The following is a 24,016-nucleotide window of genomic DNA, read 5'->3' as shown; positions in this document are numbered from 1 at the left end:
AAAAAAGTTCTGACCAAATGTTATGCCTGAGTGGATGCTACTTGAACAGGTCCAAATCCTGTTCTGCATCTGTGTGTGTTTACAACTGAAGAGTAAAAATCAAAAAATCTTTTTTTTTTTTTTTTTTTTCCCTTTCTTTTTTTTTTTTTTTTTTTTTTTTTTTTTTTTTTTTTTTTTTTTTTTTTTTAAAAAACAACAAAACCAATTTTTGTTTTTTTTTTTTTATTAAAAAAAAAACAAACTATTTTTAACCTTTTTTTTTTTATAAAATAAAAAAACTCTTTTTTTTTTTTTTTTTTTGACTGACTTGCCATGATTAAAGCATTGCAGAACCATTTTTTTTTTCACTTAGTTCATTCTGAAACACAAAGTATGTCAACACCAGCACATTTTTGTTTAAAATACACACTTTTATTGTACGTACAAGAGGAAGAGAGGGGAATCGTGGGAGCTCACGCACTGTTATGGTTAATTAGTAAGTGTGGTGTCATCCAGGATTCTAATTGGACAACTTGTTAGCCAGAAGCAGCAGAAGAAAGTTCTTGTGAGATTAGTGGTTAACCTCTAAGCTGCTGTGAACTATAAGCATTGTGCGAATGGTGTGTGTTTATGTGTGCAAAATAATCGTTTGCAACATGTTTTTGCAACAGGGATAGACTTTGATAGATAGAATTTGTATAGATTCTTGAGTTGTAATTTCTGATAGAAGACATGTCTGCCAATATATAATTTGGTATAAAATACTGTATTCATCTACTAATTGTGTTATGATTTTACAATGACGCTGTTTATTGGTTAAAACCTCACTTTTAAATGGGACAGCGTGCCTTGCAGGTGTTTTTAGCAGCGATTTCTGTTGCTCTATTGTAGCTTAATGAAGCAGCGAGCAGTGGCGGTGTCGCCTGAATGCTACAGAACAAGCTTATAAATCTGGAAATGATTTTCTACGGTAATTTCCATGTGAACAAAGTTTGTTTTGGAGGAATATCTTTCCAGAAAGATTGAACATGTTTTACGTTTTCTGTTTAATTTGCTTGGTAACTTACTGTATGTACTCACTGTGGAACTGCAGACAGTCAAAGTTGGTGGTTGCTAAATCACATTAAACTGTTGGTGTTGGGCTCTCCATATGTTCCACGACAACTGAGCAGCCCTCTGCACAACTTCTGCAATGTGAACTTTAGATAAACTCCAGACATACACAGTTAGTTTCACAGGAATTCATACAGAATTTATAGGTGATTTATTAGCTCAGACTTTGCAAGTATTGATAACTCTTTGAAACATGAATACAGGCCAGTAGATAACTGCAGTAATAACTGGTCTACCCCTAGTTTGCAGTGGTTCACAATTGCGTGTGTGTGTGTGTGTGTGTGTGTGGAGTACTTGATTGTGTTACAGTGGGTATATACTGCATGTGTGTGCATGTGTTTGTTAGTGCCTGTAAGTGTATGCCTTTTTGTGCATGTATTTATATGCACGTGTGTGTGTGTGTGTGTGTGTGTGTGTGTGTGTGTGTGTGTGTGTGTGTCTGAAAATCCTTGAAACAAGATTGAGCTTACATCAAAACACTTCCATTTTGGATGGTAATAAAGGAGAGAATCAATCACTGTCAGACAACGCTGACAGAATTTTTTAATCATCTGACACAACCTGTCAGTCTGTGATCAGTTGCCTATCACATTGTCTCTTAATGTATTCTTAACACAATCTCCACTGTGCTCTCCAAACCCTGATATCCATCCTTTGAGCTGTCTCTTTGTCTTAAAGAGAGCTCATCAGCTTCTTTCCCACTCTTACAGTATCCTCTTATAGCTCTTCAGCTGTTGCTACATTCAAATTTTGGCTGTCAAGCCATCCAAAGACACAGTATTCCGATTAGTTGTTAAATTGCTTATCATTCCGATTCCCTTGCTTATGGCTGTGATTTAGCCAAAGTTTTTGTGAGGATTCATTACCAGCTGTAACGTGAATCCATCTTGGTATAAATCCATTCATACATCTGTCCATCTGTCTAGACAGCCACTCAGCCAAGTGACAAACAAAACGCCTGCCTGTCGTTGAAAGTGTCAGTGCTTCATCTCTCTGCTACTGAAATATTATGGGACAACGTTATCCCCACTTTGAGTCAAAAGTTAATCACAAATTAGCTGCTGAAGTCTGGTTTCCCACAGAGAGAAGGTCATGGTGATCCTGTTCTTGATATCCGTCTCAGTACTGAGTAGTACTGTGGAAAAAGTGCCATTTACATGGATGCAGCTTGGAAAATGCCACCACTAATTTTAATGACACTTAAAAACACAACAGACCCACACCCCACACCCATGGGAGAGATGCTTTATTCCACTACGTTGGGGTCTGTGGTCTCCTGAAAGACAATCATTACCCATATGCCATGTTGGCTGGAAGGGTCGTTGTGGTTTTTCCAAAACTTAAAGCCACCAGAAACACTTTTTGCGGAGTTTCTTGACACGGGCCTTGGTGCTGGGACGGCCGGAGGAGGAAGGGGCTGGCACGGGCTTGGTCAGAGTGGGTGCAGGCACATCATACTCCCCCTCCAGGGCCTCCATAACACCCTGGAAGCGTCCCTCCTGCTGTCGGAAATCATGCTCCACACTGGAGAGGAGATAAGAGAAAGCAGTTATAGAGGGAGCTGACAGGGGTGAGGGAGAGGCAGCGGGAGCACAATTTAGAGGTTGGGGTAGTATCGAATCAAGTCAGATTTATTTATATGGCTCATTTTTCACAGAAGAAATTAAATGTTGGGGTGTAGAGAGAGAGGATGAGCAGAGGGATGTGACGATAGGTGGTTGTCTACTGTGCAGAAAGAGAGATTAGAAAGAGAGGGATTGAGAAAAAGGTGAGTGAAGGAGTTTTAGTGACATTAAAATCGCAAACTGCTGACAACACCCTAAAGAGAGGTTGTACTTAACGCATAATGCACTTTTATATGGAGTTGTAAAATCATGTTGTATTCTTAACTCATATGTGCACCTTCAGCACGCGTGCACGCACGCACACACACACACAGCCACAGGCCTCAACTCAGTACTCATTTCACGTCTATGGTATTCTTCTGCGCTTCATGCACCAATAGATCATAGGCTGGTGAGACGAGAGGAGTGGGAGGAGAATAAAAAAGCGAGTAGGAAAGAGAGGAGAGGAAAGGAGAGGGGCATTTGCAAAATGGAGGAACTAAAGGAAGGAGCCAGGGAGGAACTTTTTTTCGCTCTTCTGATGTGTTCAAGGCAGACCCTCTTGGCTTTCTTGTTATATGCTTCTGTAATTCTCCAACTCTCTCTTTCTCACCATCTCTCTGAAGTGTCCACCGCTGTGCGTTATAGTGTAGTAGACTTTGAGTTTTTCTCTCCTTTTGATAACTATGTGTGTGTTGAGTTGGATTATAGGGGTGGAGCTGCATAGGGCCCGGCATCTGGAGTTAATGAGCCACATAATGAGGCAAGGAGAGCAGAGACAGCTACCCACCCTCCCATCCTCCAGTGTCCCAACATCCCAACACACAAACACACACATACTGTACAAACAAATATGTGCTCCCCTGACACCCAACGTGTGCATCTTCCACAACAAGCGCATGGCTGAGTGTGTGTGTGTGTGTGTGTGGGGGGGGGGAACTATACAGTCAGGGACTTATGGAATGAGAGAGGAAAAATCTCCTCTGGGAGATGTAGAGATGGATAAATAATTAAACAGGGCGGTGAGGTCATAAAGGATGGAAACAAAAAGACATAGACAGGTAAACGAGAAGAGGATGAGTGCCCCACCAAAGAGGAGGAGAGGAGGACAGCAGAAAGGTCTCTGCTCTCCGAGAAAGAGCAAAGGGATGGACGGAGTGAGTCAATGACAGAATAGAGGAGGAAGTAAAAGCTCTGGTGGGCACAGAGCAAGGAAGATGGCTGCCATGAATAAATGATGAAGGAGATGTACTATGACTACACACAAACACACACACACACTCACACACAAAAGCCATATATTGTTCTTTTACACACACATATATATATATATATATATATATATATATATATATATATATATATATATATATATATATATATATATATATATATATATATATACAGTATATAAGAAAAGATAAAGTGGTCACAGTCACTCAATTTATACCTCCCCCTCTTCCAATCCTCTCTAACTACCTCTCTCTACCCATATCTACCTCTTTCTCATTATTGTTCATGTGATTACAGCACAGTGGGAAAAGCTGCTGCTCTTAATTCTGTCTGCAAGCTGTCATCTTCAGCGTGTGCGTGATTGTGTGTTCTTGTTGCTTCCATCCTTGTGAGAACCTGATACATTTTTAAACCTTCACTGTTTGCTTAAGTGCGGGTGACAGTTAGTCATGTAGTGGAAAGGGTTAAAGTTTAGATTTTGCATGAATGGATGTGGTATATGTCTTGTGTTATATCTCTTACTCCTTAGCTGTATGTATGAGAAGAAGAATACCATTTAGGGTTCGGTGTGTGTATATATGTGTCTGCTTATGTCTCCGTGTGTTTGAGCTGTTTGAACTTTGGGAGAAAAACAGAGGGGCTGTCAAAAGTTCCTCTCCCCTTGTCTTTCATCATACAGATTAATTAGGACTGACAATGGCAAAACATCTTTAGGCAGCCAGCCCACATAAAAAACACTTTTCCCCCCCGCAATTTATTAGGATGGCTGTTTCAGTCCCACGCTTGTGTATCTCTCCTTCCCTATCTCCCATCCTTTTTACCTACTCTTTACATTCTCTCTGTGGGCTTGATAAGTCTGTCCAATCAAAGAAATGGAGCTTCTGACGTTTGTGTGCGTTTGTCACAATGGGCCACTGAAAATGTTTTCTGCATATATAATGTGTGTAATTTTTCGTAAGAAATTTATACAGATAGTTGAGAAGAAAAAAGATGAAGAAGCAGATTCTGCATATTTGTCGAAGTCATTAACATCTTTCACAAAGTGTGAAATATATAATATATTTCTTTGTTTGTCGGTATGCATGAGTGTGTGTGCGCAAGTATGCATATGAAATGTGTGTCCAATAAAAGCTAATTCCCTTTTTTGTTGGATTAATTAGCATGTATGATTATATTTGCATGTGTGCAGGAAAAACAAAGGGAAAGTGGAGCAGAAAAGAAAATCTCTGAAACTTAGAAGAGAGAAAAGAGGGATGATAACGATGTGGGCAATACATACATGAGCAACATAAAGCCATTGTTTATATTACAGAAATGAGCAGTAAGAATTATTCATAAATTGGATTCAAGAGAAAACTCCAGACTATTTATAAAGTCAGGATTATTAAAATTTAAAGATGTAATTGAGTTACAGACATTATTAGTGATGTACAGATAGGCGTGGAAATAAAACAGGGGGGCTGGGGGTCCTCCGCCAAAGAAAAAATCCAGATTTGAATCCCATTTCCGTCATTTCTACATACAGAAAATAAGTTGATCATGATGATAAACTCTGCCAAAAAGAATAGTGATAACCTGTGTATGAGAAAAATATGTCTTACTTTCAAGACTTGAGAGAATAATTTTATAGAGTAAAAATCTTTCACAATTTGAAAGTATATGTGGGGGGGGGGATTTGAAAAGCAGAGGGGACATGTCCCCCCTGTCCGCAGTGGGAATTACGCCCTAGTGTACAGGTATTACCAGTACATTTACGAAAGTTGTTTGTTTTTAGTTCAGAGGAGGAGGACCATAGAAGGGAACTTCATTTGAAGCATCATTTTGCACAGATTACTCTAATTAGTAGACTCTTGAGATCAAGGTGGCCCCGGGCCCTTAAAAATCCCTCATATTTTGTGTTACTGTTAGTAGGTTTATTTGTGAAATAAAATAATAATAGTACATATAAAATAACAGCACTATATGTGCTGTAGACATTATTTTGTCTTTGTCCATTTTTCTACACTGTTAATCTATACAGAATATTCAGAGCTTCCGATTAATTTTATAAAATAAAGCTTTTTTTCCTCTGTGTTTTGTTGCTTATTTAAAATGCAGATCCATCATATGGAAGAGCAGACTAATTGAAAAATATAAATCGTTTTTGTGAGCAATTGTGTTGTGAATGGTTGTGTAATGTAAGTTGTACTGTAGGGGTTTCATCTTTGTGCATATGTACTTGCATATGACTCTGTGTAAAGTGGAGGAAGAGTTGTGTGTGTTCATTGCCATCTGTGTACATCTGTATGGATATATGAATGTATGAGTATGTTTCCCCTTGGAGTTCATTACAACTTACTTGGCAAAGGATATTGCCGTGTTAATTAAGATCAAGGGAAGGAGAGAATGGTATGAAGAGGAAGAAGGAGTTGGAGAAGTGTGTGAAGAGATGGAGAGATTAAACAACACAAAGTGAAAATACAGGAGGGATGCAGATGTTGGCTGCTGGGAGGGGAATGTATTTGAGAATTAGGGAGAACTGGAGAGATAAAGGCCCTCTAAAATATGTCTTTATCCCTTGTGACCGACAAGGGAGATTTATATACACATAATTGTAAACAAGCTGAATTAGCTTTAAGCATAGCTTTGGTCTGATATTTGCATGCACAAAAGTTTTAGACTAAAATGAAGTTTTAATGCCAGATTATTTATTATATGTGAACAACCCATATTTCTAGCTTGTGTGAGCAGTGCACACAGGAAGAGCAGAGTCTTGGAGGTTGGGTGGGAGTGGGGCACAGGTGATTATAGCGTTGGCATGTGACAGATGGAATGAGGCAAGGATGTACAGAGGAAACCAGTTTGATTGAAAGTTGGAGATGAAAGTAAAAGGGCTTGAGCAGGCATGGGATGAAAAGATTGAATGATTTACATAATGAAAAGATGAGAATAAGAATGGGATGGGGTGGAGGTGATGGGAGGATTAAACTACAGTGTGTGGAACCAGATTGTGAGGGTGCAGCTCTGTAAGTTGCAAAGGATCTAAGAATGCAATTACTTATTTAGGTCACAAGCAAGAGGGACGACTGGAACAGAAGAGAAGCATCATTTAGGTGCTAAATGAATTTGCTTGTTTGCACAGAACATTATTTTATGTTATGTTATTATGTTTTGTTATTTTATCTGACGTAAATAACTTTCCTGGAGAGCCCATCATCGTCTAGTCTTTGGAATACAAAACATATTCATATGAATATTGATGAGGGGGATCAATCATAGTCTCGCATTTTTCATGTAATACGGATATATTGTACAATTATCAGAGTGGGAGGAAAGGGCAAAGACAGCAGGATACCAGGAAGAAAGGCTGATGAAAAATGAAACAAAAAAACAACAAAAAAGAAAGATGTGCTGAATCAGTGATAAAACGTGGAAAAGCTGAAAGAAAAACAATGTGAAATGGAAAATTTTCAAGGTTGCAAAAGGCACAAGTTTTCTATGAGACCTTTCAGTGCTGGCTATTAGACTGCAGCAAAGAATGAGTTGTCATTGTTGGGTTATGTAATGCAGTAAGCTCATTGTCCTGATCAGGTTACCTGTAGATGATGCAGGCTGTCTTTTGGCAGGTGGGGCAGTTGTTAATGTCCTGACCAGTTCTGTATGAGCTGCGACTGCAGAAACAACAGATGCAAAACATTCTCACACACACACACACACACACACACACGCACACGCACACGCACACGCACACACACACACACACACACGCATGCAGAAGGAATTAAAGTGAATATACTTGTGCATTAAGATGGCACCTACTATACTGATATTGTGTTGTTATTTCAGTCATGGAGCATCTTTGAAAAATAATTGCTTGATAAACGGCTATTGATAAATATTAGGTTTTGATATCTGCCCCTGAAAGTCTTTCTAGACTTAACACTGTACACTGATGTTCAACAGCAGAGGAAGATGGTAGAAATAGTAAATTTGTCACTTACAACAGGCCTTTCTCTTTTTTACTGGAAAGAGTCTCGCTCTCTTGACTGCTGGTGTCCCAATTTGTATTGCTCTCTCCACCTACACACACTGTATGCAGCAACATCAGGTTTGTTCTCTTGGGGTTGTCAAAGTTCACAAATTAGCTTGTGATATTTTGTGCATGTGATGTACCCCAACAGGAGTATTCAGCACATCTCCTGAATTGTCCTGGTGGGTTGTTGCCTGCTTGTTATTCCAGGCAGGTGAAAATAACCATCAAGCATTGTGTGCAGTGACTGTAGGTAAATTTGGTTGGGAGCCAGACATTACATGACACCAATATCAAAAGCACAGCATTAATTGAAAATCACCTAATTGTCTTTCATTCTAGAAAATGTGTTGCAAATTGTTGTACATTACAAAATAATACATGAGTACACATGCAAACCATGTTATGAAGGTTGAACAAGACTGCAGAGCAAAAGACTTGTTGGAAACTAAAGTCAGATTAAAAGATCTGACAAGCTCATGCTGACTGCCATTTAATTAAAACGCTTTATTTCGCCAAGATATTTTGGCTGCCCCTTCACTGAACTGTGTAGATGAGGGCGTAGCTGATTTATGTTGATAAAATAGACATTTTAATTACATGGAGAGAGAGACCTTGTGCCTGGCATAATTTTTTCTCCCCTACCAGTCTTTATCAAAGACAACAACAGCAAGAGAAGACACGTATTTGCTTCGGGAGAGAAAAGAAAACAAGGAGCTAAGCACAGCGACAACCTCATAGCTCAGCTGACACTTTTATCACAGCGGCCCAGTTAAAGTGCTTTCATTTCTGGCACAGCGTCAGATACATGTGGACCCTCTTACTAGCTGGTTCTCTCTTTCTCTCTCTCAATTGCTCTCTCTTTCTGTCTCACCCTTTCTCCTTTGTCTGCCTTTTTACCCCTTTGTACTCTATTTCTCACACACTTAGCATGAGGCATAAGCATACACACACACAAACACTGAGGAATATGAATATTTACTCTTATACAGTCACTCATGCACAGGAGCGTAGCAAAAAATTCTGGGCCCTGTAGAAAGGCATTTTCTATGGGCCCCTCCCCACATCCACAGCTATTCATTCTAGCATCTTTCTGGGCCCTCCTCACATGAGGACCCTGGGTTCTCAGTCCCCTTTTTCCCCCCAGTCTGACGCCCCTGCTCATACAGGGCAGGACAGCGTGTACACTAAGTTTAGGAGCCTCATTGTGCAGCTTAAACATTAATTGCATTTCTCAAAGGTAATCTGATGGGGATTAGTCTGGATCTAGAGACATCTGTTAACCCTGAACACAAGGGAAAGAACATGAGTAAAAACATGTACTACAGCTGTAAAGAGGAAGTTTAGGTGAAAAAAGAAAGATAATTTTATAGACAAGATGAGGCAAACGGGTAAGGAATTGGTTTTAGGTTGTTTGGGAAGATGAGAAGAACCAATGTATTAGGGTAGATATATATATATATATATATATATATATATTATATATATATATATATATATATATATATGTATAACCTACAGAAGAAGAATTACTGACAGTAAAGGTAATGATAAGCAGGATAAGGAGGCAAAGAATAGGGACGGATAGAGACACAAAATGGAGAGACAGCAGGCAAAAGTGATGGACAGGTTGTCGGGGCAGAGAGAAAGGAAAGATCACAAAATGGTGATAGGGCGATTCAAAGTTGTTAGTTGCAGCATGATTCATATGTGTTATTTATTAAGAATGGAGAAAAGAGAGGTGCGAGGGTGAAAGTGGAGAAAGAGATGAATAGCTTGAAGCGGGTTAAGGAGCCTCGGAGAAAAGGGGGGATGGTGTCGATTGAAATGAAGTGAGTACAGAAAGCCAACTGGGATTTATGAAGAGGAGAGAAACAAAGGATGTGGAGCAGGAGAGGAGGATTTAAGAATACAAAATAATTAGCAGAAGAGAGAAAGAAAGAATTGTTTAGTTTGCTTCGGTGGCCAATACAATGTCTCTTAAGGTTACCGTGGGGAGTACAGACCCTATAAGGTATATAAGATGAAGGGACAGAGGAAGGGTCTGCTAGTATTGACTGCAGGCTGGCAGGTATCGTAAGTCACTGCAGGATTGGATCACACACACACACACACATACACACACACACACACACACACACACACACACTACAGTGATTCTCCACTGGCCTGACATTTAAAATCTATTACATGGACTTGAAAGCCTGTCGCTGTATATTGCTTTCAAATCTCAAATATACTCTTCTCAGTCTTGTGAACTCCCTTGCTGCCCTCTCCTCTTCTTCTCTTTGTCTTTCTCACTCTCTCACACGTACATACTTAATTGCAATAACTATCTCTACCTCTTCTTCATCTTTTTTCTCCATCTCTTGTCTCTGTTTTCATCCTTATCCTCATGCTGTCTTGGTGTCTAACCCTCTTGTCTCATTTCATACAACATCCTACATTTCTTCTTTTCCTCCTCTTATATCCTTACATCCCCTCTATCTCCCCTTCTCTCTTTCACTTTCTTTCCCCTGTTAAGTCCCTTCTCTCACCCTTCGCTGAGGGCCTTGCTCTTCTCCAGGTCTTGAATGACGTTGAGAAGCACCTTGATCTTCTCCTGATTGGACTGTAGGTTCTCCTCCACATTTTGCAACTGCCTCTCCAGCCCGCGTGGTGCGGTCCCTGCGGGTGCACCCAACAACCCCCCTGGAGCCCCATTACATTGTGCTTTCATATGAGTCTTACAAGGCAGAGTGTGGTCGTCAAATGATTTGCTCTTCTGTTTTACGTAGTCCTTGAGTTTGACCCGTTCTGAGGATGTTTGTTTGGGAATGTTTGTGGTCTCGTCTGTGTTTTTGGTTTGCGCTACAGGTGTTCCCGGTTTGGAACGAGTGGGTTTAGGAGAGTTTTTTGGTGGGAGAGGTGGGGTGTTGGTAGATTTTAAGTCACTGTGAAGGAAAGGAGCTGGATGTTTAGAAGTGATACAGACTAATGTGTGTTGGTGTGTGTGTTCATCAGTGTGCTGGATTTTAGCCAAGTCATGCTTGTGTTTGTCAGTCGAATGGGTCTCTGTTGCTTCAGCAGATGGTGTGTGTGGTCGTTGTGTATGTGTGATAGTTGTGGTCTTGTCTGTGTTGTTGTGCATGTGTGTGTCTGTCGTTTGCGTGGCTGAGTCCTTACAATGAGTAAAGTCTGCAGAATGTGGTCTTGTCCGCTGCTTTGACTCTTTTGTTTTGTTCAGGGTGTGTGATGTGGGGTTGGAATGCGAATTGTGTGTTTTTGGCATAGTGTGTGACAGCTGTGGTATTTGAGAAGTCTGTACTGATGTGTGCGTGGAGGTGTTTGCTGTGTCTGTGCTTTTTGTGCAAGGCTGAGAGTCCAGAGCAGATTCTTTTCTTGACTGCTTGGGAGCCACAGACTGTTTCCGAGGCGGATTAGGTAAAGTCTGGCTGGCTGTTATTTGATTGACAGCCTTCCTGCGACAAGCGCCTGTACACGGTGTAATCTGTGATCGTCTCCTCCCACATGTCCCACAAAGGCTGGGTGAGGAAGTCGCCATCACTCGACAGGGCCGTGGTGGGGTGGCGTGCACAGTGGTACAAACGCTCCCTGTCTTTAATACCGAGCGATGGCCCTCCCCACGTAGAGACTGCACCCTCCTCCTCTCTTGGGCCGGCTCCTTACCTTCTGTGGCCTCAGTGCAAACCCCTCCCACCACATCAGAGGCTACCACACTGCCATTTGTATACCGAGCTGTCCTTTTATCTCTTGTATCCTTGGGGTTTGTCCGTGTAGTTTTGATCTGGCAGTAAACTCCGCTGCCTGACCCCTGTGACCCCATGCCGTCCTGTGTCAGGCTGTTGATCTCGTTCTGAGATGTCTCCTTGGACACTGGCAGACTGTTGCTGTCACTTTTGATAACTCCGCGTGTCTCCACTGTTGTTTTGTCTGTTGGCATGGTGAGTGGCCGATGTGTGTTGGTTGGTTGGCTGCCGTGTCGTTTGATGGATGGGAGAGTTCGCAGTCCGGGAGATGTTTGCACCCCAACACTGCACAGCGGCCCCCATCGCCCCCCTGCCAGGGGAACCCCCAGCGCAGGCACCGGATTGGTTGGGTCAGCCACCCTCCTGCCCATACTCCTCTGCAGGTTGGCTCAGCCCCCTGAGGAGCTGAACGGGATGGAGGGCAGCATTGACAGCCAACGTCAGCAGGATTATATCCAATAAAAAGCGGGAATGTTTCCAGCGTTTGTTTACCCAAATTAATTTGCGTTTTTGTGAGGCAGTGTGAGAGAGTTTGTATGTGAAAGATGGAGACAGGAATCCAATATCCAATAAGGCTTTAAACCCCCAATGTCCTTACATTAATGACCTCCTTTCTAGATTAGCTACTTCTGATTGGACATCACTGTCAAGGCTTTTCTCTGTCTCTAACCAATGGCCCGCAGATGATGAGTTGGATGGATTCTCTGGGTATTGCGGGTTTGTTCTGGAGAGAGAAAGAGAAGAAAAAAGAGAGAGGCAATGAGAGAAATGACAGAAGAGAAAGACAGGGAATAAATGGTCAGATTGGAAGAAGACACAGACATTAGGAATATAGAGCTCCATATAAAAGATTCAACCTTGACTGAATGCAGACACTGACCAGATCGATGGAACTCTATCAACCTCTTATTAGACCAGCAGGTGGTGGGAGCAACAGAGGCACAACGCTAAATCTCATCAAGCTGTTTCTCTTGAGAGAACAGTAAAGACCAGAGATATCTTAATAATAACTTTTTATTTATTTATACTTTTTATTAATCCCCAGTGGGGAAACTGCAATTACACAGTACACACAGGGGTTTGATGCCTTGCTCAAGGCAGTGCCCAGGAGGTGAACTGGCATCTCTTCAGCTACCAGTTCACACTCCGTACTTCCGTCCATATGTGGAATTGAACAAGGGACCCTCCGGTTCCCAACCCAACTCCCTACGGACTGAGCTACTGCCACCCCCATTTACCTCTATAAAGTTGAACACACACCTCATGAGCTACTGTATGTAAATAAATCATATAAATGTAGGACTATACAGATGTTATAGTCTTTCATCACGTGATGACACAGCGTAACACATTTCAAATGAGGTTATGTTTGCCTCCCGCAGTGGTATGTAAACTGATGATGCATCATGCCTCGACATTTCTCGTGGAAGCAGTTTGGAAATCTGTCTAATGAGTTCAGCATAATGTTCTGCAACATTGTTTCTGCCCATCTTCCTCTTTAAGGGAGGTAGACAGGCATGTTGCCTAAAGTCAGTGTTGATATGTCTACTTCGTGTTTAATTGTTCATTAGGCAGCAAAATTAATTTGAATGCATAGCTATCTTATAATAAAATCCTTATTTGGTTTTTATGCTTGGTGAAAATGTTTGGATTATTTGGGAGGGAGCAAAATTAGCCATTTGACCATAATCACTTAAATTCACTTGAGAATCAACTTAGAATACTTTAAAGCTGTGGTAGGCAGTATATTTTTGTCACCGTTGGGAGCATAATGTAATTCAGTGGTCTGAGAGAAAACTATACTTCTGCACATCTTCTTAGCTCTGTTTCTGATGAGAGCGTTCTGGCTGTTCTGCACATGCAGACAGAGATGGGAGAGACAGAGAGAGCTGCAGGAAGAGGCCGCTACTTGAAATTCTGGTGTTTTTTGCTTTCTACCTACTGCAGCTTTAATGTTGCACTGTGACATTATGATTAGATGATAAAATTGGGACAGTATGTCTGATTTTTTTTCTCACGAGGACAATTGGGCCATTGCAGCAGCACATATTGGCCAGATACATCAAAGATAGATAAGAGAGTAAATGTAGGTTAGTTAAACATACTTACAGAATGCAATTTATACTGTATTTAAAAGCATTATAGATGGGCTGGAGCCGTTTTTGTCAGGTCAGAAATGAGCAGTCAAGTAATGGAATCACACACATTTAGCTCCTCAGGGTAATTGGCAGTGCTGTGGTTTATAACACTTATACTGTAACTGTCTCTGCACAAAATACAAGCATCAATACATTTTAGACATGTGGTCGATCCAGGTCAGACATTTCAGCAAATTTCTTCTATCCAACTACACTGAAATCAGATCAGATCAGTCAGCAGCTTGATATCATCTTTATGTCTCTATCAATATTTTGTTTTCTTTTTCTCCTATCGTCATTACATTGAAGTTGTTTCGTTGCAGTCAGTGTGTGATGTGAGAGACACACACACACACACACACACACAAAGAAAGAGATTATTTTTTTAAGCCAGCTGGTGCGACATCATTGCACAGATTTTGCTGTATAAGGTCAAGGTTGAAACAGTGCAATATTTTTCAAAATAAATTAAGTATGGCCCTTTACCTATTAGTTTAAGAACCCATGATATTACTGACAAAAAAGTTTTTATTAGGAGGCTTGTTTCAAAAGCAAGGGCAGACATCAGATTCATGCTCAAGCTTTTTTTCCAGAATTTTCATAAATCTGCCCGTGGCCCTATAGCAGTTAAAAATATGTTCTCGCTAGTCGACTCATACTGACTGGGAAGAGTCTGACTGCCGCACTAATAGTTCATATGTATTCAGGATTAGAGTTATGCACACATTCACTCAAAGCAATGCTCTGTGTGACCTATATCCACTCATTATGAAGCCTGATGTCATGTGCTGTTTTGAGAGCATGAGTAAAATAGAAATGGACATTTTAGCCCTTTCATTCCTTTTTTTCTTGACTTAAGTGTAATTAATGTTGCCAGTCTCTTCAGAATTTCCGTTTTCATTTAATATCATTAAATATTAAAACTGAGTGAATACAGTTTATTATGCTGGTGGGCCTGCATGGGCCGCATTAGGAACAGTTTAGACTTCTTTCAATCTGTATGCCTAGTTAATGAAATTTCTACACGTTAGCTGAGACAACAACAGTCAGTGTCACACAGTACTGTGCCAGTGACAAAGCCATTCTTGGGACACAATTGTGATCGAGAGCTTCACTGACAGCCGGCAGAGCTTCGAAATCTAAGGTTTTTACGTAAAGCGCTATAGATCGAAGGATTTCTACTTCAGTGACATATCACTGCTATTTATATGAATATCTTGACAGTGTGTTTGGCTCAAGGACTGCGAAATTGCCTGAGAGCTAACATAGGGTCCCACATAAGTAACAGTCCAGCCTGTTTATGACAGGTAACTGTGGCAAAGAGTGTCCTGGAGTGGACCACACAGGTCGAGACCCAGAGTTCACACACCCTTCAATCCTTCCAGGTTGTGTTGTTTTTGTTTTGTTTTTGGGTGTGTGTGTGTGTGTGTGTGTGTGTGTGTGTCGTGCGTGCGTGTGTACGCGTACGTGTAAAATCTATTTGCAAAGCAGGCTGCAGCCACCATATGGATAACAAATGGACTGAGATGTGTTTGCAAAAAGAAATTGCAGATGATAGTGACATTTTTCCTGAGAAAAACCAAGAGAGGGAGAGCAAGAATGAGAGAGCAAGCCAGTGTTTGTGTGTGCAACGGGGACAGTGAGGACTGAAGATGTGCGTGCATATGTACGAGTGTGTATGTGTGTGTTGTCAAGCACTTGGCTTTGGGATTCAGACTAAGTCAATTTTAAAGTAATTTCACTGCAGCTCATTTCTAAGCATTTGTTTTTCCACCAGCAGCCACACCAGAGCACCTGCTGCAACAAACTCCCTCTCTCTCTCTCTCTCTCTCTCTCTCTCTCTCTCTCTCTCTCTCTCTCTCTGCTTGCTCTCACCGTCTATCTATGTATGTTTGTGTGAGAGTGCATGTTTGTGTGCGTGCCTACCATCTCAAGTCTCACTCTTCACCCCTGACCTGCAGGCTGTCAGGCAGAAAGTGGCACCATATCCTCAGAAGTCACTTTTACTGATTCACATCCCTGCCTTTCTTCATCTTTCTAACTCTCTCTAGCTCTCTCTCTCTTTGTACAAGACATACCACCATTGGTTACCCCTCTCATTTCATCGCCTTCGTCTTTCATTGTTACCCTTGTTTGTTGTCGCACTTTTCCACTTACCGCCCCCTTTTCCATCTCAGTCATGCTGTCTTTGATTTTCTTTGTGTTTCTCTCTCCCTTCCCTCTGTCTCTATATTTAATCTTAGTCTCTCGCCCACATCACACTTCTGGCTGAGCAAAATGAGCGGGGAGGAGATGGGGAGGTGACTGTTGACTGTGGGATGAAGGGGTGGTGACAAAAGAGGAGAACAGGGGAGACAGCAGCTCAGGGAGGTGCAGAAAGGTGTTGGAGGGTTAAGGCGGGGAGAACAGATGAAGAAGAAGAATGAAGGATCACGGACCAGATGAAAGTGATGTGTGTGTGTGTGTGTGTGTGTGTGTGTGTGTGTGTGTGTGTGTGTGTGTGTGTGTGTGTGTGTGTGTGTGTGTGTGTGTGTGTGTGTGTGTGTGTGTGTGTGTGTGTGTGTGAGGAAGAGATGCAAAGGCCCATTTTCTCCAAAAGTGTTTGATAGAGTTGGTTAAAGAATAAAGAGAGAAGCATGGCAGAGAGAGATGCGTGAAGAGACGGACATTAAAGAAGAGGAAGATCTGGGAAGCCGCACACACTGCTCACCAGTAATCAATATGTACTGCTTGAACATCTGTCAACACACACACACACACACACACACTCTAGACAGGGTGCAGCTTTTTATAAAATCTGTTTCTACATGCAATAAGTTTAATTTACCAGTTGGTGAATTTGGGCTGTTCAAGATTTGTCTATAACAGGCAGTCTCTGTGAGACCTTATTTGTGTGTGTGTGTGTGTGTGTGGGGCTGTTTGAGGGTTAGGACTTGGTTTTAGGATTAGGGATAGAATTAGGTATGGTTAGGGTGAGGGTAAAAGTTAAGGTTAGGCATTTAGTTGTGATGGTTAAGGTTAGGGTAAGGGGCTAGGGAATGCATTATGTCAATGACGGGTCCCCACAAAGATAGTGCCACAAACCTGTGCGTGTGTGTGCGTCTGAATGAGTGCGAACCCACGCCATTGCAGTAGTAACAGAGCAGTGAATGCTCCAGCGAATCAAGTCCCCTGTCGTTTCAAGGTGAGCCTCATTTGTCAACTGCCCGTGTGTGTGTGTGTGTGTGTGTGTTTTAGGGAGACTGAGACTCGCTTTACTGCTCTGTAATCACACTGCTTTTCTCGCTCACTGTCTCTGGGCCACTCACCGCCATAACAGCACAAACACAGCACAAACACAGCACTTTATTGGCCCTTTGAGACACAGCACACAATGCATCTTGGGTAGTGTAGTCAGTTTTTTCCTCTGATGTCTGGACTCAAAGCAACAAAAGAAACCTTTTCTATTTTAGCATTTGATTTCCATATATTGGTGAACTTTGTTTTATCTTGCTTTGCTTATACAAGCCTTTGAAACTGTACAATGTCAATTTAACACTTAATTCTGTCAGGGACACTAATGTCAAAGAAGAAGAACAGGCCCTGCTCTTGAGGGCACTCCACAAATTTTATATATTTAATACTTCTGAATAAGTATGCAAGAGTTCTTGCAATGTTTTCATATTTCCATAAATATAAATCATGGCACAAAAAGATAATTTCAAGACAGCTTGCACAAGCAATTGTCGATGAATCATTGTAGGAAGAAGTTGGAGTGATGTCAGCACAGGTAGCCACAATGATCTGCTAAATAAGACTGCGAGCTGTTAGATTATTAAGACATCCCCTCTGGTTGAAAAAGAGTGCCTGTGTGATCAGCGGAAGAGCTGTCAGACAGGTCAGTTGGACTGAACAGCTCATTACAGGTACGACTTCTCTGCTTCACTTGAACCAGCATGATGCTAAAAAGGAAACTTAGCAGAATGACTGGGAATCCTTTCTCAGCTCTTTAGAAATGTATGGCTGCTTGCTTTTCACCTCTAATATGATATTAAGGTACATGTGTGTGTAATAAGTGCAGCAAGGGGACTGAGAAAAGAGAGTTGTCTGTCACTATTGGTAACCGTAACAAATACTAGCATTAGTTTAATTTATGCTTGTAAATTAATAGTGTATATCAGCAGATGTCCAATATGTGCATGCTGCATTGCAGATATACAGTATGTATGCACTGTTAAGCAGTTTTTCTTTTGTCTCCGTAATTGGTCACCGGTTTCATCTTTTCTTAAGTGTCATGGCACGCCTAACATATATCCCTGCACAGTAGACAGAGGGAAGGATCTTCAAAACAACCAGGAAACTTGCTCAGCTCTCTCTCTGCAGTCTGTTTTGTTTTCTGATGCATTTTAATTGGGTTCAACTGTATTTTTCAGGGACAGTGCACTTTAATCAGCATTTCAACTGAAAAGCCAGAAGCCACAAAGGCTAATGTTCATTTTACAAAGCCAAGTATCTCAGCCAACCCTGCATAATCCAAGTTTGGATTCTTATTGAAGCATTGTTTGGGGCAGATTGTGTGTGCCTCGCTGATATTAAGGGACTCAAGTGTCTCTTCAAGCAAGGCAGACTAGCGCAAACAATGGAAACGTGAGAACTTAATGTAAGTTTCCTACACACACTCACATAGCATTATTTGATGAGAAATATGATGAGTGTGAGCAGTGGTTCCCAAACTTTTTTTTATTTTATTTTTTTAGACAATTGCAATTTCTTTGTCATGGCCACCCAACCCCCAATATAACATGAATGAAAGATTCTTCTGGGTTTTCAGTTTTAAATGTAATATTATGTTGGATCTATAGTTCAGTTTAGTATTTTTCTAATTTAAAATGAGTTTCTATCTGAGGTCAAATAAACAAAATAAAATAAAACAAAAAAGGTTGCAGGCATTTTAATGGTACGTCTGAGCCTGCTGTTATGTGTGGAGAGAGAGAGCATGAGCTGCAGGTCTTGACTCCACTGACAGTCAGACAGTCAATCTTCCAGAAGCAGAAGAAGTTGGTTTAGTCTGATTTTAGTTTTGTCGGTGGTCTCAGACTGTGGCGAGCACTGAGATGTGTCTGCATTTCTTTTTTTTTGTTCATTCACTGTGTCAAATCCCATTGCTTGCTCCAACGGTCACATTTTTTTTAATCTGTTAAACTCTTGAGTGTTGTGTTACTATGACAACCCTGAATTATCAAGTCATTAGCCGTTTTGAAAGTTTTGAAGCTTTATTAAAAACGCACCATCAATAAAAAATGATCTGTGATGAATGATGAATCTTGCGGCACCCCTCGGCCTGTCCTCAGGGCACCCACATTGGGAGCCACTACTCTACCGCACACTGTGTACTATGTGTTCATGATAGATTTACTCTCCAATCTGGCCCACCATCTTTATTATGCCTATGAGAGTTTAAGGATCAGGATTCAGAGTTTTGCCTTCATGTGTCTAGAAACCCTCAAAAGCTATAAGCTGCGAGCCAACACTGTCAGTCCTTGCCCCTGGACACACTCTTCTGAGTGAATGTACTTTGTGTGTAAGTGTGTGTGTGTGTGTGCGCGCATGTTTTAATCAGTAATGCAGGAATTAGACAAAGGCAGAAAATGAATTTAGCCAGAGATGACTTAATTCTTCATTAGACCTGTGAGGCAGACTAGCCTGAACTTGTCAGCCTTTGCTCTGAGTAACCCACAGATAGTGATAACACCGATATTAATTTGAAGTCATTTTAAAGGGTTTGAGTCTTTTCAGTTTTGCATGCATGAACATCAGTTGATGTTAAACGTCGTACCTGCACGTTTTAAGGGATGCCATTCAGTGATCATTTGAGATCAGAATATAAATGAACTAAAAACTAACTATTAACTTCCTTGTTTATTTGCACTTCCACACATGAATTAATTATCTGATCTGATGATGTGTTGGAACCTGTCTGAGGCTCCTTTTCCACAAAATGAAACTTTCTTATAAGTTTGAATCCATTTTAGCCCCTTTTACTTGTTTACGAGGGCAAAAATAGGACATAATTCAAAGTGATATCCTGTTCCAGACAGAGGAGCCCTCAGAGAATTTTTTTTAAAATTCTGTTCGGTTTTATGGTGTTGGCTTATTTACAACCAGTTAGGTACCTGTAACGAGAAAAGGGGTGAAATATAGACAAAGAGCGTATTATTGACAAATTCATCTGCCGGCTTAATTCATTTGTTTTGTTGTTGGCTAGAGGAATGTGTGTTGGTTGAGCAGCAGAGCAGAGAAACCGATGTAAAACTTAATATTTATGAGATATTTGCCAACAAATATTTGATAATATAGAGATAAACATGATACAGTGATAAACTAGATCCTCTACACCAACAAGGGAAAAACAAAGTGGCTTAGTTAGAGGAGATGCTGCAGATGCACGACCACACACACACACACACACACACACACATCTTATCAGCGTGACTAATAGAGTGGGATATAGTCTGTTTTGCATTTTTGCTCAACTGCATACCGCTCTCTCACTTTTATCTTTCTCTTCCTGTCACCTCATCTTTTTATCCCTACTTTTCACCTGCCCTCATCCTCTCATTGTTCTCTCTTTTCTTTATCCTCTTCTATCATCTCATCTTTCTCTTTTCTGCCATATCACTCATCCTGTCCACACGTCCCATCCAATCTCTCCATCATTAACCCCCAATCTATCTCTCCTCCTCTCATCTCTCCATCCTCTTGCCCCCGCTGCCCTCCCTTCCTCTCCCTCATCCATCTTCCTGCCCTTCTGACTATCTAGTCCTCTTCGCTTTCACCGCATCTGGTCTCCTTCTCATCACCTGTTCACAGTCTGTCTGGTTAGCAGTGTCAGTGACACACAAACACACACACATTTATGCGTATGAAAGTAGATATATTTTGTTGTGACTCTGTCTCGCTGTCAATCTCCCTTTAATCTTTAGTTCTCTTTCTCCCCATCATCTGTCATTCTCAGGAGAAATGGGATGTAATTAAAGTCAATGCAGTATAATGTCATGACATATTGATTAGGTTTCCCTAGTCTGTAATTTGCATTATACCCCTTCAAATGATCTCTTTCTGTGCTGCAGTTGTTTCCAATATATGCAGTAATCTACACATATAAACAACTTTTAAGCAAATTTTACACGTTTTGAAATGTTGCCAAAAGAATTGAAGTTTTGGTTTGTTTCTCTCAGTCGACAACACTCCTAAATATTGAAGAAGAAAACATTAAAGTAATAACAAAATCAAAATCAATAATGCACAATCTTGAGAAAATTGAAATATTTAGAGATTTACTGAATCAAATTTCTGCCAGCATATGTTGGCTATGCATCATTCTTTCATCCAAGGACGAAAACAGAGAAATGCACTTAGCAATATTCTGATGCATCACTAATAACCACATATCTGCAACAAGCTGCCTATATATTCAAGCATTATGACATGATTATCAACAAATGTGCTTTTATCCCTAAAGGGCCAATATTTGTCAATGTTTCTTGAAATATTATTCAAGCAAACATAAAATAATTTTGATCTTCCTCTTCAACAATTCTAATGTGAATACAAGAATGATCTATCTGTAAAAAGAAGTCTTTGAATAGGAATACTGACGATGAACTGAAGATTATTTCCTTACTCTGTTTTTGGCTTAATGTGTTTATCTGTCAGTGAAAGACAAGCGCACACACACATGCATATTCACAAACTGTCATTTTAAAGTATGTTCTATGTATGTACTGACTGATGTTGTAATATAACAGTGCACAGCTCACATATGTCCATTTTGATCACTCTCTCTCACACACACACACACACACACACACACACACACACACATGAACACACACACATGAACACAAACACAGATGCACAAGGGCAGCATTAGTGTATAAGAGAAGGGTTATTGCAATATAATCCCATATTAGAGCTACACTAGCTGACGACTGGTTCAGAGGCTTTGAAAAATCGGGCAACAGATACAGTCACACACGCACAAACGTACTGTAAATTGACAGAAGCATTTTTAATCCTTGTAAAAAGCAAGAGTTGTATATAATGTTGCATGGTGAAACACAAAATAAGCACTGCACACATATACTGTACAAGAACGCACACAATATGCAGCAAATCCTACTGTGACAGATGGATAGGATTACTCACCTGCCACGCACACACACACACACACACACACACACACACACACACACACACACACACACACACACAGACAGACATTTATCCACACTGTGATGCTGTGATCACACTACTTTAAACAGAAATACACACACATACATTCAAAAACAGCCTTCCAGAAGTAGAGATGTACACACTTTTGTTAAAGCTACCAAATCTGTAGGAAACAAGATGCCCAAATACTGTAAAGCCAGCTACTGTGGTTCTTTTTTTTTTTTTTTTTTTGGGTTCCAGAGGTTAGACCTAAGGATTTTGTCCATTAGTCCAGTTGGCTCACTGTGGCTTGCTTTCATACAGTCGCCAGTACCTCCATCCAAATCCTCTCCAGTGTCATACATATTGAATGAGCTGCTTTGAAAATAAAGTACGAGACTGGAGAGATTCCTCAGAGCGTCATAATAGCATCTTTACAGGAAGAAAACATTTCAGGCTTGCTTGTATGCTTTCACACACACACACACACACACACACACACACACACACACACACACACACACACACACACACACACACACACACACTTACTGTACACACTGTTATCTTTCCTAACAACTGTCTTTCATTGCTTTCTCAGTCATTTACCTTTTCTTTTCCTCCCTTTTGGTCCGCATGCTTGTTCTCAGTGTCTCTCTCTCATCTCTGATAGTCCTTTAGTCCTCAGTAGCGCTCTCCTCCGACTCTTTACCGCTCTCTATCTCTCTCGCCGTTTCATTCTGTTGCTACTGATCCTTGCATGCTCGCAATGCCCAGTGATCCTCCCTCCACTCTCTCTCTCTCTCTCTCTCTCTCTCTCTCTCTCTCTCTCTCTCTCTCAGTCTCCCCCTCTTTCTGCCTTTCTTTGATTCAACATCAACATTATTTCCTATACCTACTGCAATTCTCACTCTTACCCTTTCTCTTAGCTCTTACCTGTTTCTCAAATACCGTCACTCTGTTATTAATTCCTACACCTTCTCTCTCTTTCACCCTCTCTGTCTATTTGCCTATTCCTATCACTTTGCTGGTGGCTAATCCCATGCCATGCCCTGGTTTGTGTGTGTGTGTGTGTGTGTATATATATATATGTGTGTGTGTGTGTGCCTGCATTGACCCTGGCATGGTGGTAGACCCAGAGAAACTTTGGTAGCCCAGAAGTGTCTGCTCCCAGGGGTCGAGGCAGGACATAAACAAACACGCTCGCGCACGCACACACACACACATATACAGAAACACACACTCTTGCTTCTATCAGTCACTTTATTTATATCTTTGCTTTTCTGTTTGAACGCAGTCTACTATCGCCTCGCTCTCGCTTTCTGTTTTGATCTGTCACTTTATCCCCCTGGTAACTTCACTTCTTTCTCCCCTTTGACCTTTTTTGTCGCTGTCCTCCGTGTTCTTTGCCCCACTTTAGCCTTCTCACACCGTTCTTTCCTCTTCTTTTTATCTTCATCCTGCACACTCACCTCATCCTCTGTGTTCTTTCCCACCTGCCACCCTCTCATTCTCTTTATTTCTCTGCTCCTATTCATGCCAGCTCAGGATGATGCTGCTTTCTTCCTCGAAGGCAAACAAGACAAAACACGAGAGATAAATTGAATAGAATGTGAGATTAAACACCATATGACATCAGGTTTTAATTATGCTTAATTTTGAAGGCTTTGTTTTTCGTGCACGGCAGGAGTTGTGTGCTTGCAAATTAATTTCCTCATCTGTCATGCATCACGAAAGACGAGAATCATTTTTTTTTATATATTTACAGGCGAGTTTAAGAGTTTTAGGCTAAGGATCAGAGTAGGTTTAATTGACTTAAGGTGAGGCGGAGTTAGTGTTTGCTAAAACAAATTAAATAAATGTAGCAGACGTGCTCACAAATATAGTAACACTGTTGTGTTCCCCTTGTGTGCAAGGGCTTATGTAACGGTGTTTTGAGTTATGTGTTTGTGTGTGCAAGGACAATGATTTATTATGTGTGTCTGTGTTCCCTGAGTG

The 24,016-nt window shown here is 41.0% G+C and overlaps 1 protein-coding gene across 3 annotated transcripts; it reads right to left on the bottom strand.

Annotated features, from left to right (window-relative positions):
- Positions 1–389: 389 nt before the first annotated feature.
- LOC120567465 (protein INSYN2B) lies at positions 390–22,807 on the bottom strand. 3 transcript variants are annotated; one of them, XM_039814438.1, is made up of 4 exons: positions 22,628–22,804; positions 10,476–12,411; positions 7,505–7,579; positions 390–2,616 (listed from the first exon to the last, which is right to left on the bottom strand). In XM_039814438.1, exons 2-4 carry the CDS (start codon positions 12,056–12,058, stop codon positions 2,433–2,435), a joined length of 1,842 nt encoding a protein of 613 aa, XP_039670372.1. In that variant the 5' UTR covers positions 12,059–12,411; positions 22,628–22,804; the 3' UTR covers positions 390–2,432. The 3 variants fall into 3 exon arrangements, with proteins under 3 accessions (XP_039670372.1, XP_039670374.1, XP_039670373.1); XM_039814440.1 differs by lacking the exon at positions 22,628–22,804 and having other exon boundaries at positions 10,476–12,047; positions 12,127–12,273; XM_039814439.1 differs by lacking the exons at positions 390–2,616; positions 7,505–7,579 and adding an exon at positions 9,447–10,022 and having other exon boundaries at positions 22,628–22,807.
- Positions 22,808–24,016: the final 1,209 nt, after the last annotated feature.

The sequence above is a fragment of the Perca fluviatilis genome, chromosome 10, assembly GCF_010015445.1.
Source record: "Perca fluviatilis chromosome 10, GENO_Pfluv_1.0, whole genome shotgun sequence".
In the NCBI taxonomy this organism is placed as follows: domain Eukaryota; kingdom Metazoa; phylum Chordata; class Actinopteri; order Perciformes; family Percidae; genus Perca; species Perca fluviatilis.
This window is presented reverse-complemented; position numbering and strand designations above follow the sequence as displayed.

Bases quoted from the DNA above. Each gene is read 5' to 3' on its own strand.
- LOC120567465 (XM_039814438.1), bottom strand. From the start codon at position 12,058: ATGGGCAGGAGGGTGGCTGACCCAACCAATCCGGTGCCTGCGCTGGGG. The intron at 7,580-10,475 runs GTGAGAGAAGGG...TTGTTTCTGCAG, and splicing joins AGCAAGGCCCTCAGCGAAGG to TCGCAGCTCATACAGAACTG. The intron at 2,617-7,504 runs GTAACCTGATCA...TCTCCTCTCCAG, and splicing joins ACAGCCTGCATCATCTACAG to TGTGGAGCATGATTTCCGAC.